Source organism: Cyprinus carpio, chromosome A13 (genome assembly GCF_018340385.1).
Source record: "Cyprinus carpio isolate SPL01 chromosome A13, ASM1834038v1, whole genome shotgun sequence".
In the NCBI taxonomy this organism is placed as follows: domain Eukaryota; kingdom Metazoa; phylum Chordata; class Actinopteri; order Cypriniformes; family Cyprinidae; genus Cyprinus; species Cyprinus carpio.
The window spans coordinates 25,647,105-25,660,098 of NC_056584.1; the positions used below are offsets into that span (position 1 = coordinate 25,647,105).

The 12,994-nt window shown below is 34.5% G+C and overlaps 1 protein-coding gene across 1 annotated transcript; it reads right to left on the reverse strand.

Annotated features, from left to right (window-relative positions):
* Positions 1 to 4,548: 4,548 nt before the first annotated feature.
* On the reverse strand, positions 4,549 to 7,759 carry LOC109081153 (VIP peptides-like). Its single transcript, XM_019096148.2, has 6 exons — positions 7,604 to 7,759; positions 7,037 to 7,141; positions 6,197 to 6,301; positions 5,419 to 5,550; positions 5,155 to 5,263; positions 4,549 to 5,056 (listed from the first exon to the last, which is right to left on the reverse strand). Coding segments are annotated over exons 1-6 (462 nt in total). The 5' UTR covers positions 7,606 to 7,759; the 3' UTR covers positions 4,549 to 5,047.
* Positions 7,760 to 12,994: the final 5,235 nt, after the last annotated feature.

The window sequence follows — 12,994 nt, forward strand, 5'->3', positions numbered from 1 at the left end:
CTCTCATCTAAACGGAGAAACACAAATTGTGCTCTATTCAAACCTTGAAAAATAGGTTAGTTTAATTTATATTTATTTTTTAAATAATTTCTTACTTTTATTCATCAAAGAAGGATGCATTTAATTGATCAAAAGTTAAACACAGTAAACACATTTATATTACAAAAGATTTCTGTTTCAAATAAATGCTGTTCCTTTGAACTTTCTATTCATCAAACTATGCTGAAAAAAAGTGTCACAGTTTCCACAAGTAGCACAATTGTTTTCAAAATTGTTAATAAAAATGTTTCCTGAGCAGCAAATCAGCATATTTTCATGATTTCTGAAGGTTCATGTGACACTTAAGACTAAAGTAATGATGCTGGAAATTCAGCTTTGATCACAGGAATAAATTACATTTTAAAATCTATTCAAAAAGAAAACAGTAATTTTAAATTGTAATAATATTTCACAATTTTTCAAAGTCATGTTCCATGATTGAGCGTTGGAGTTTGTACATACAGTACATAAATGTTCTCAACAAAATGTCATCTATTTACTTATTTATTTATTGGAAATTATCCTATAGTACTGCCATGGTATTCTCTGAATTCTCAGAGTACCAAAACTGACTACAAATGTGTACAGATCCGAGGCGGCATGTTGGAAAGAGTGCAATGCACAAACACACACGCTCACTAATGCTCAAAACAAGTAGTTCCTGACCAGCCATTTCTACGTTGAATCACTTTAAGTGGTAATGCACCCATTATCAGAGCTGAGCTGGTCAGTGTAGAGTCTATCCATCTATTTTTACCTGCTGTGGTCAGCAGGCCCATTTAGCCATCCGGTAATGAGAGCTAATGAGCTGGTCCTCTCCGCACGGCCCTGGACAAATCACATAGCATCTGATTTGCACCACAACAATTCAATAGCCAAAGATTAAGCATGGTCACCAGAGTCTTTACATCATACCTGTTGACCAGATCGAGATAAGACCAAGAAATTAGTATTTTGTCAATACGTCTGATCATTGCATTAAGCAGTGTTATCCCTGTAAAGCCTACTGTATCATATTTGATACATGAATTTCTAAGGCCTCTAAATTTCCAGCATGATAAAAACTTTGCTGAAAACCTGTTGCACACAATCTGCTACATGCTAGGAATGTTTACTTGTCCATCTCTCAATTATCATGGTATTGCATTGCATTTTATGTTTTTGCTAATTTTTTTTTACTGAATTTTATAGCGTAAACGGAAGAATAACTTTTATTTTGTTAGTGGTATTTGAAGATGAACACTTATCGGAACAAAGCAACTTAGGTTTAATTGTATTGCATTGCATTTAATGTTTTGTAACTGCAGAGCTGTGTTTTTTCCTCCTTTTAAACAATCTCCACATTCCCATATAACAAACAACATTATACATAAAACAATTAAATGAACATGTAAAAACAAACACTTGTTTTTTTCCTTATTAAGAAGCATTGGGAGATATATGAGTCAACTGATACTTATATACGAATTATCTTCTATATCTGTTTTAAAGATCTCATATTTACTCCTAGAATTTCATCTTCACTTTCTCCTATAACACAACATATAAAAAATAAAACACATATATAAAAATGAACAAATTATCCTACAATAAAACACAATATACATAACACCATCAACAACGAATTAATCACTTATCATCGTTAGCACTAACATATATTGCACATTATGCAAATATAACTTTAGGTGCATGAGTGATTTGCGATTAGTCATCTTTGTTTCTGCATCTCCTCCTACTTACTGCTGTAACGATATAAATCCAATATGACAAATCAAGAGCACACACAAAATATTTAGTGCATATTTTGATTGTTTGTTATTGTTTCATTCAGCTTGATTTCTAGCTTTTCCAGGAAGATGGGGTGTGCAGCTGCCACAAGAATTACAAACGATGAGCTAAAATGACACATGCATTAAAAAAAACACAGCCACAGAAGAACACAACAGCCTCTTCAGTTACCCCAAGTAGAGCACTAGAGCACTAACAACCTGCCAAAGCAATCAAAAGAACAGGCACTCACTGACCATAACCTATATTCTTTACTATTAAGATTCAAACATCCTATTAAGAATCAAAGGTTTGCACTAACTTGAACTTTAACCCTCCATAAACTTTAACTCCATTCAAATTTCTAACCTTTTTTAAATATATTTTTTTTGTCGTTGTTGTTTTTATATTTTTAATTTAAAATTATGATTAACACCATTATAAAAAAAATGATTTAGCTAAATAATAAAAAAATATATATTTTAATTTTGTTTTTATTTGTCATGGTTGGTTTTTGGTGTTGGTTTATGTTCATGTTTTCATGTCTTTTATTTTGTAGTTTTGCCACAGTCATGTCCCCTGTTCCTTCACGTGTCATGCTTTCATTGGTTTATTGTTTTGTCATATGTTTTGTTTTTTTTTGCCTTCTGTTTGCTTCTTGTTCCTCAGCTCATCTCTGTCATTGGTTGGATTGTGTCATGTGACCCCATTTGTTTGATATATATAGCCCTCATGTTTCATTGCCCATTGTCTAGCTTTGTTGCCTGTAACTGCTGTTGGTGAGTTCTGTCCAAGTCAAAAGTCAAGTCAAAAGTCAAGTCAAAAGTCAAGTCAAAAGTCAAGTCAACAAGTCAAAAGTCAAGTCAAAAGTCAAGTCAAGTCAGTGTTTATTGTTTATCTGCTCACTTTTGGGATATAATAAAACTGCACTTGGGTTCTCACAACACTCGCCTTCACTGGACTCCAGAGCCCGCTCAATTCCCAGAACTCCAGAAGTCCTGTGTTGGTGCCAACCTGTGAGTTTCCTGTTTGTCCTGTTTTGACCTTGGTGGTCCAACGTGAACCTTCTGCCAGTCATGTCACAGCCAAGGAGGCCGTCTCTGAACTCTCAGTCTGTCCGGTCACAGCCAAGGAGGTCATCCCTGGCCCTTGCCTGTCATGCTACAGCCACCGTGGCCTTTCAAGGATTTTCTGCCTGTCATGTCGTGGCTATGGTGGCTGTTCACAAACTCTCTGCCAGTCATGCTTTGGCCACGGAGGCCGTTCAAGGATATTCTGCCTGTGGTGGTCTTCTGCTCCGCAGGATTCACCTTGGGCACCTGCTCAGCCCTGGCTTCCTGCCCTGCTGACTCCACCCTGGTTTGTTTGATATATATAGCCCTCATGTTTCATTGCCCATTGTCTAGCTTTGTTGCCTGCAATAACTGTACATGTCTATGTTCTTGTTTTGCCTAGTCAAGCCATGTCATGCCATGTTTATTGTTTAACTGCTCACTTTTGGGATATAATAAAACTGCACTTGGGTTCTCACAACGCTTGCCTTCAGTGGACACATTAAATTATTTTCTTACAACCAATCATTCATGAGATATTTATAATAAATCATATATAATGACAAAAATAAATTATCTTGTTTTTATACATTTTTTATATTTACACCATTTAAAATTACACTTTACAAACAAAAATAATTTACCTAAATAATTTTACATTTTGTTTAGTTGTTTTAAAACATTGTTTTACAACCAATCATTTATTTTTAGAAAAATAAATAATAAAACTCAAAAGTTGTTTTTTATAATTAACTATTTTTCAAATATATATTTTTGTAAAAAGGTTTGTATTTCCAATAACTTAAAAAAAATCTATATTTTTTTCATTATAATGCAACCTTAAAATAGCTTGCAGTTTATTGTGCATATGATGTACAAATGTCATATTTAATGACAACACAGCTGACCGATCAGCACAAACTGGCAATGGACCATCCTTATTTTTATGCCTTGACCGCTCAGCCGTCTCGTTCAGATATTTATATCAGTTATAGTTTAAATGGTGCAAACCAAACTATTTTTCCAGGCCAAGAACGACTCAAAATAAATGTAATTTGACAGACAAGCCTCATTTTGGCAACCAGAGTCCAATCTTAGTGCATGCTGCTTATATAACGCCTTTTCTGGCATTCCATATCCTCTGACATTTATGATTAAAATTTCCAGAGCTGCCTTCAACGCGTTGTAGATACGCTGAGTCACAGGCCAGCTAATACTAATGACTGTTTCCTTTTGGAAGTTCTCAAAATAAGGGCCTAACACTCACGAAACGACCTTCAGCTGGAATTACAGGAATGAGTGATGTGTTTTCAGTTGCACACCGTATGCTGTTTGATTCGGTGGAGTCATCTCAATGGAGAGCAGACAAACCCTTCTGTATACGTCTACATATTGCATCATCCCTTGACACTCGTACATCATTAAACTGAATGTCTGTTCTGTAAATTAACCATATTTTTGTAAAAAATGGGTGCTATACAATCTTGAATATTATATTTGTGTCTTTCTCTATACCTGTATAGTCCAATTTATGTTTCACAGAAATATAACTGAGACTGGCTGAACATTACTCAAAATAATGGCCCATTATTCTAAATGGCCGTTACTTTGGAACCAAAGAAAACAGGTAGAACCTGACCATAAATCAATTGCAGTTCATGGATAAAGTCGAGCGCAGTCAAGCATTTCATGACTCTTCAAACTTTTATTTATACTTTGAATGGCAAAAATAAAGATTTCCAATGCCCCGACCCTCCCGAACACAAATGATCCCTCTAGAGTTAGAATTCAGACAGAAGAAACACAAATACTTTTATCAAATAATTCATTTACAAAATGCACGGCGACAGTGTAACTTCATCACTCGAGATCCAATCAGCAGTCTTCAGGTCCGAATATGCGCTTCTCTTATTGTACCAGTTTCAATGCATTTATTGTTCTACAATTTATAGGAAACATGTCAAAGCAAATTGGTTTCCAAGGCCAAAGCACACTATGTACATCTTCAAGCTAACATCTCTCATCAAAGTTTATTTTCTATGTACAGTGCAAACATTTACGTCATAGGTAACCACATTTTTCGGTTTCAACACGTTCTTTTAGTAGTATGCTGATGTCCTATACTAGACTGTGTAAATGGAAAACCTATGATGGTCTCGGAGAGTTGGTTTCTTGTCTTCAAACTGACCTCAGAGAGGCTAGAAGAGAAAAGATCAGTATTTAAATGAACTTTATTTACCAGTTTGCAAGCACTTTTATTAATACAAAGCCATATGCACGTCTCCATCTAACATACCAATGGTATATGATTCAGAAGTTGGTCTACAGTGACGTCATCGTAGCTCTCCCGATACGCGGTCTCCCCTCCAGTCGATTCCTCCTGCATGCTGGGTGGGTCTTCTTGACTGAAGAGAGGAGAAACACTGGTAAAATACCCTTTTTATTGCTTAACATCATAGAACATGTTCTTTGGTTCAGAGTATTTCATTATACTAGCAACATCTTTGAGTGAAAGGTTTGGTAAAACCCACGAAAGCAACAACGTGCTGGTGCTTAATACCTTCTCTTTCCTGTGAGAATGGAGTTGAGATATTTCTTCACTGCCATCTGCTTGCGAAAGCGGCTGTAGTTGTCTGTGAATATTGCATCTGAATGACGCTTCATCGGCGCCTGGTCTTCCATCAAATCATCACTAAAGTTGCACAAAGAAATAAATCAGACATGAATTTACAGTTTACATTCAAGCATTTACCTTACGCTTTTAATCAGAGCTTGTAATGGTTATCTATCTGGAGACAGATGAATTGAACTGGGTGTAATTGGATTCATGTTTTGGCAATCATTCAGTATAACTGCAGATTTTAGATGCAAAGCAAGCACAATGCAAAGGAGGCACGATATTCAATGATAGTTCAAACCACCGACTAAACATTTCACATTAACCTTTATTCATTATAGGATTGTATGGCATGTAATCCTATGGCCATTTCGAGAATTTGTTTATGGATACATATTTAAACTATTATGCAAATACAGATTTACTTAATTTACTGCAATCCAGTGTTATAGATGCAAAATCACACCACTTACAGGAGACAAAAACATTCTTTGCACCTAAAATCTCTGATTATATTGAACGACTACCAAAACATAAATCCAGTTATACCAAATTCAATTCATAGAAGCTCTGATCTTAAAATAGTCGGAGGTGGTTTTCAGCTCGCCTTCAAGCTGTTCAGGTCTGGTTAAATGGTTTAGAAGGATTTCTTTAAGCTGGTTTCAGCAGGGCTATGGATCATGTTATGGAAACAGCTCTAAAAAAAAAAAGATTCATGTACCTGACCCGCTTTCCGATCAATGACTCCAGGTACCGTCTGGCAGATAACTGTCCTAGAAGTTTACTGTATCCGCTTGTGAAGAGCCCGTCTGCGTGTCTCGTATCTCTGCACACAGACACAGAACCAAGTGACTCTAGAATCCAGTGTGAATTACACAGTTGCTCTTATAGCTCATCAGATTTGTTATAAATCAGCTTGCTTAAACTATATAAAGACCTTAAAGCTTTTTTTTTTTTGGCAATGTCTACAAGTCTCCCTCACAAAAAAAAAAAATAAAAAAAAAAAAAACAATAAAAAAACAAAACAAACAAAAAAACGATGCAATGGCAGCCATAGTTTCCCATAGTTAAGCTAAATAACAGGAACATTTTCAAAGCTTCTTACACTGTCTGAAGGTCTCATATCTATTTACTATGATTCTATACTGTATATTAAGCTATATAACTGTTTTGCGCAAACTACAGTTACTATGGAAAATTTCGCGTGTTCCTTTAAGAGCAAACCAACCATTATGCATTTGGAGGTAGTTAAATCAACTTAAGACTACACTGTGCAACAAGTATAAATTAAATTAAAAATAGAAACTAAGTATAGCCTATATAGGGATTTGGAAGGTTCATACAGCATGGCAAAATTATAATTTACTTAATTATCTAATAAGACGAAAAAAAAAATCTATGGTTCTTTGTGCTTTTGTCTTGTGGATTTACCTGCGCGCGCACCGCTCTGATGGAGCGAGCAACGCGCGCGCATATTCCGATATAGAAAATGCTTTAAAACATCACAAAAGAGTTAGGAATTAAGTTTTACTCATGTGCTTTAAGAAGATAGAGCTCTTACCTCATGGAGGCGAAGGGTAAACTTAAGGTCCGGGCATATAAAACACTGGAGAGAGTTATGAAGAGCAAAAGCTGAGAGCCGTTCCTCACGAGCATTGCTTTACACCTGTGCATACATGAATACATGCTGTTATTTCACACTAAATAAAACCCCAGATGTAATTGAATTTTACATCTTGAATGCAATATTAAAGACATTTGAAAAATTGAGTCAACTGTTTTCGCTGTTTGAATACATTATAAAGAGTTTTTATGGAAGACCTTTCTGTTTTATTAATTAAAAGTGGTTGTGCTTTGCTTAAAACTATTTTTAAATTAGTTTCGTTCAGCGAAATTCTGTCCTGTTTCGTTACAAGGTTGCGGTGTTTTATTATAATACTGTAATAAAAAAAATAAATAACTTAAACTGTTTCATTGTGAACATTAATTAATGTAAATGCCGTGCAATTTATGTTTATATATGTTGTGAATGTAAAATAAAACTAGTCTAAATGAATGCAACATGTACGTAAGTAAAACGTGACTGTGGTAAATGTTCAACTAAGTAAATAAAATCAAAGGAACTTACATGTGCTATAGAGATGTGATCCGCGCGCTGATCGGGGTCCTGAAATACCTCCAAGTCAAACCTCCCAAAGTGACCAGGTGGGTTTTTTAAGTTCCTTTGCGCGGTCTCGTGTCTCTTTGAATAGTCTCACCCCTCACCTCGTTTTATATGTCTGAATACTTTCCATCAGACAGGAAGACAATCAGATTTGATTTGCGTTAATACGTCACGAAGAAAGTCCCACTGGGATGGATGTGTTCGTCATTGGTTGGCAGGCACACACACACACACACACACACACACACACACTGGCGAAATTAAGTTTGTGATTGCTCAGAATGTTTTGTATTATTCCTGGTGATTCATTCTTTGGCTATTTGTTCGCATGGATGCACTTTTTGGTCAAAGAAGAGATAGAGCTGAAACAATACATGAAATAATAAACCCAGCATGGCTTCCCAAGTCAAAAAACAATAAGAAAATGCAAAAAGACGTGCCCAGAATTTGTATTAAATGTTTTATTAAATTTGGAACTGATCTTAAAAAAATCGTAATAGGAATATTATAGAATATATATTCCACAAAATCTTTCAGGACACATTTCTATAGGTTCCAAGAAGAATATTTGACATCCATGGAACCTTTCCATTCCATAAAAAAGTTCTTTACAGAGAGAGAGAGAAAAAAAAACTTGATTATTAAAATGTTCATCACAAATTAAAAGAAAAAAATGAGACAGACTGATAGATAGATAGATAGATAGATAGATAGATATATAGATATATAGATAGATAGATAGATAGATAGATAGTATATTTTAAACATATCAGTAATGATTCCTCTGTGGGTTGCTGTGGCTTACCCTCATCTTAACCCTGATTCAATCCCTTTTGCTAACTGGATCACTCTCTGCATTAAATACATCACTGCCAAAATAATGAACAAACATGGTCAATTGTTGAGAGCTGCTATAGTGACATAAACCAGACTCTTTTAAAGCATAAACACAGGAAATGTTTACATGCATATGTGTCCACCAAGACCCTAGAGACGGTCGTCTCTGAACACTCATTTTAGTTTGCATGGTCGTCATTTATTCTCATAATCAATAATATTATGATAGCTAGCTGTTGGCCTTGCATTAGGACTGTCCTCATTGTTTGAACAAAGGTAAGGCACCTATTGATGTATGGTGAGCCCACTGTTTTTCACATTTAACTGCGGTAACAGTGACCTCTCGCCCACTGTCCTTAATAGCTTTATTTGATCTGGATTGCTGTTTTCTAGGGTCTCCTTGTGGACAAAGTGATTAATGAGGGATGTTGACTACAGATGTGATGCCTATAAATCAAGTTTACAAATGGAATTTCAGTCTTTATTCTGTATTCACTGTAGCAACCTTACATCTGGTGCATCAAGACAGAATCTAAGCGTAAGACTTCCTTTGGCTGGATGAATTAGACCATACATGCAAGTTCAAGTCTCGTGTGATTTCCTGATCCTTTTCCCCACTTTTCTTATTGTTTCCTTTCTGCTCTCTCATTGGACCTGTCAATAAAGTGTCAAAAAGACACAAAGACAAAATAATAATAATAATATGTCTTTAGGGTTGCCTAAAAAACTAAAAATGCATGACAACATTTTAATTAAATCAATATGTTAATGTTAGGTTTGTAATATTTAGCATATTGACATTTGTATGACATTCATAGAGGAAGAATCAGTTATAATCTGCCAACACGTCAATATCGACTTCCATTCTTGTCTTTATACGGTGGACCGAAACCCAGTGACAGATCAGTTAGACAAACCCTTAAGTGCATCCAAATTAATGCAGTAAATACATCTGTACATGGCCACACACAGGACATTAGCTTCAATAATGTTATCAGAGCATCATTAGATCTGTAATGAAAGCTACGGACAGCAGCGTCATGCCCCCGAGACCACCGTTCCACACGGCCAATTACATTACGTTTTGATCAAAAAATCTATCTATCTATCTATCTATCTATCTATCTATCTATCTATCTATCTATCTATCTATCTATCTATATGTCTATATGTCTATTTGAAGTGTAAAAGACTGAACAAAAAAACGTTCACACACAACTCAATAAAAAATGTTAATTGCCATAGAATATTTCAAGCCTTTGTGTTTTCCTATGACTAATGGTTTGCAAACACTGACAAAAATGTCAAACTGTTTTCTGGACATCATCTCACACATATGAACACCACACTGTTCCTTACCGGTTGCGTGTGTATTGCATATGACTCGGATATAGATATGACAGCTCTCAATCACTGGTGAAATATTTTCTCTACACAACGCTGTCGTATTGTGTAGTTCTTCATTCGATATTGCCAATCAAGCTAAATTAGCTAAAGTTCAGCAGGGCATGCAGTGGAATGACTTGGGTTTAGTCATATACAGAAACAATTTGAAGGACTGAAAATCAGTTCTGAGGTGACGCTTGCCATATGTGTGAGAGGGAGGAGTTTTATTGAAAAATAATCGAGTGAGATGACAACACTGGAGACACATTCATCCAGTCGCACACTATCAAGCGCACATTAAGAATCCCTGCGAGTCTACAGAGAAAGCATGTAACTCCTATTCTGACTCTGTTGAATTCATATTGATCTCAGCACATCCATCACTACTGTGTCCGAGTTTATGGGAAATAAAATGTCTGAAATTCACTACCACCTCAGAACCTCCATATACTGGTTTCACTCAAACAGAATGTGTTCCTCTATTGATTGCACAACAAATATACAAATACAAATATGAATAACTTATATACAGCATGCATGATACAATATCATACTTGCATCAAATGCCAAGCAGTTTTTCTAAAATTGATATTCCAGTCATATATATCACTTCCATTTAGAGAACTCAACTCATTGTGACCTGCATCCTTAAGAGAGCAAATAGAAAAGTCTTATTAATAATCAGTGGCTTCAGGTTTTAGTGTGGTTGTTGCTTTAGTTCATACCACTGATATGCAATTATTTTGATCATAATTAAGAAATTACCAGTATTTAGAGTGTAAACATGGGTGGTATTCAAAATCATAGCTACAATAAAATATTTATTTGCTCTTCTATCAACATTAAATCTTTAATAATAAAATAAATAAATAATAAAATCTTTTGTCATTATTATTAGGTGAATGGTATAGTTAGTTAAATAAAATTTATATTTATATATTACAGATTTGTTGAGTGTAACATTTACTTTCATTCGTTTAGCATATACGCTTTTTTTCCAAATCAACTTACAAATGAAGAATACAACGACATAAAAGATACATAAGAGACAGTAACATGAGAAGTGCGATTAAAATGCAATTCAATTCAATCAAAGTCCAGTGTTTACTCATGAAATCGGGTTTTTATGCAGGCAATCACAAAGAAAAGTACTAAGGGACCTCAGTAAACTTCCAAGGGGGCTTCAAAATGTCTTAAAAATGATAAACAAATAAATATTTGAAATATTTAACAAATTAAATCTGCTAAATATCTCCGGGATAAAAGCAGAAATTTTAAGTACAAAAAAAACCTTTTCATGGATATTTACTCTAAGATTTTTCACTTATTTTAAGCGATAAAAAAAGTTTAATTCATTAATTTAATGCAATGAAAGACTAGTATCTTTTAATAAAAAAGTTTGAAAACAAGTCATCATGTCAGAAAGCAAAAGAAATGATCAGAGCTCATGAAGGATCGCCTTCACATATGACAGATGTCTGACTTTAAAAAGATTAAGAACCATTGCTGTAAATGTATAATGGAATACATAAATATAGCCACAGAACTTGCATTCAATAATCTTATATTACTTATTATAAGTACTTTAATTACACCTATAAAGAAAATGGAAAGAAAATGGATAGCATAGGCTATCAGTCAAATATAAAATATGATTTTCAATGTTGACACCTTTCTTTAAAGAGGTCATATGATGCTGCTAACAAGAACATTATTTGGTGTATTTGGTGTAATGCAATGTTTATGTGGTTTAAGGTTAAAAAAACACATTATTTTCCACATAATGTACATTATTGTTTCTCCTCTATGCCCCGCCTTTCTGAAATGCGTTGAATTTTACAAAGTTCATCGTTCTAAAAAAGCGAGGTGTATGCTGATTGGCCAGCTATCCAGTGAGTTGTGATTGGCTGAATGCCTCAAGCGTGAGACGCAAATGTTACGCCCCTAACAATGATGCCGTCTTCCAGCTGCTCTGCTCGTGCACATCCCATCATCGCTTCTCTTTTAGCAGTTCAGTCAATGTACTGTTAGGAGCAGAGGTGTAAAGAGGACTCAAAAATTTTACTTAAGTGAAAGTACAAGTATCTGGTCAAAAACATACTTGAGTAAAAGTAAAAAAGTACAACTTTAAATTGTACTCAAGTATTAAAAAAGTAGAAGTACTTTTTTTCCGACAGACATACAGAGGAATGGTTAAAGGGAGAGAATGAAATAAAAATGTAATGGCATAGGTCAGACATGTATATTTAGTTCAAAACAACAATTAAAATGAAACACAGCGGAACACCAAAAAAAATATAAAAATAAATAAAAATACAGGGAAAGGGATTAAAAGGAAACTCCATCCTTTCCACCCTCATGCCATCCTATATGACTTTCATTTATCAGATGAACACAAACTAAGAGGTTTAGAAAAGAAAAAAAAAATCATTTCTCTTTATATAATTCAAGTGTATGAGACATCCAAAAATGACACTTCAAAAGCTATACACAAAGTGAATATGACAGTAACTCATGCAACCCCTGTAAGAAAAATACAAATACCAATATTTTAATCTTGACCGTCATGTTCACTTTGTGTGGTTTCTGAAGTGGTCCTGTCCCCTTGCATTATATGGATTAAAAATCTTTGCTTGTGTTCATGTGAAGAAAGAAAGTCATAAACATCTGGGATGACAGAGGTTCAGTAAATGGTGAGAGAATTTTCATTTTTGGGTGAACTATCCCTTTGAAGAGCAAGATGTGATGGAGAGGCTAGAAATATATTCCAGACAGAATACAAGAATGTGTTGAATTAATGAGGAGAGTCATAGAATTAAAACATACAACGTTAACATCTAATTGTCTAAAAGGACAATTAATCTTTTAAATGTTTATTTGGGGCATTTAGAGTTTTTTTTCTTAGCAAATATTGATAAATATTTATTTGTGACTAATTAGATTAATTAATGAGAAAAGCATGTAATTATTATGATTAAAAAACTGACAGTCCTAATTCCTACTTAATGTTTCATATAATGACATATTGTAAATACAACTTATCCACCACCTGGTAAGAACATCACTAAACATGAATTAGCATACAATGTTACTTTAAACACTTTTTTGGAGATCCCACAAAAATATCAATTG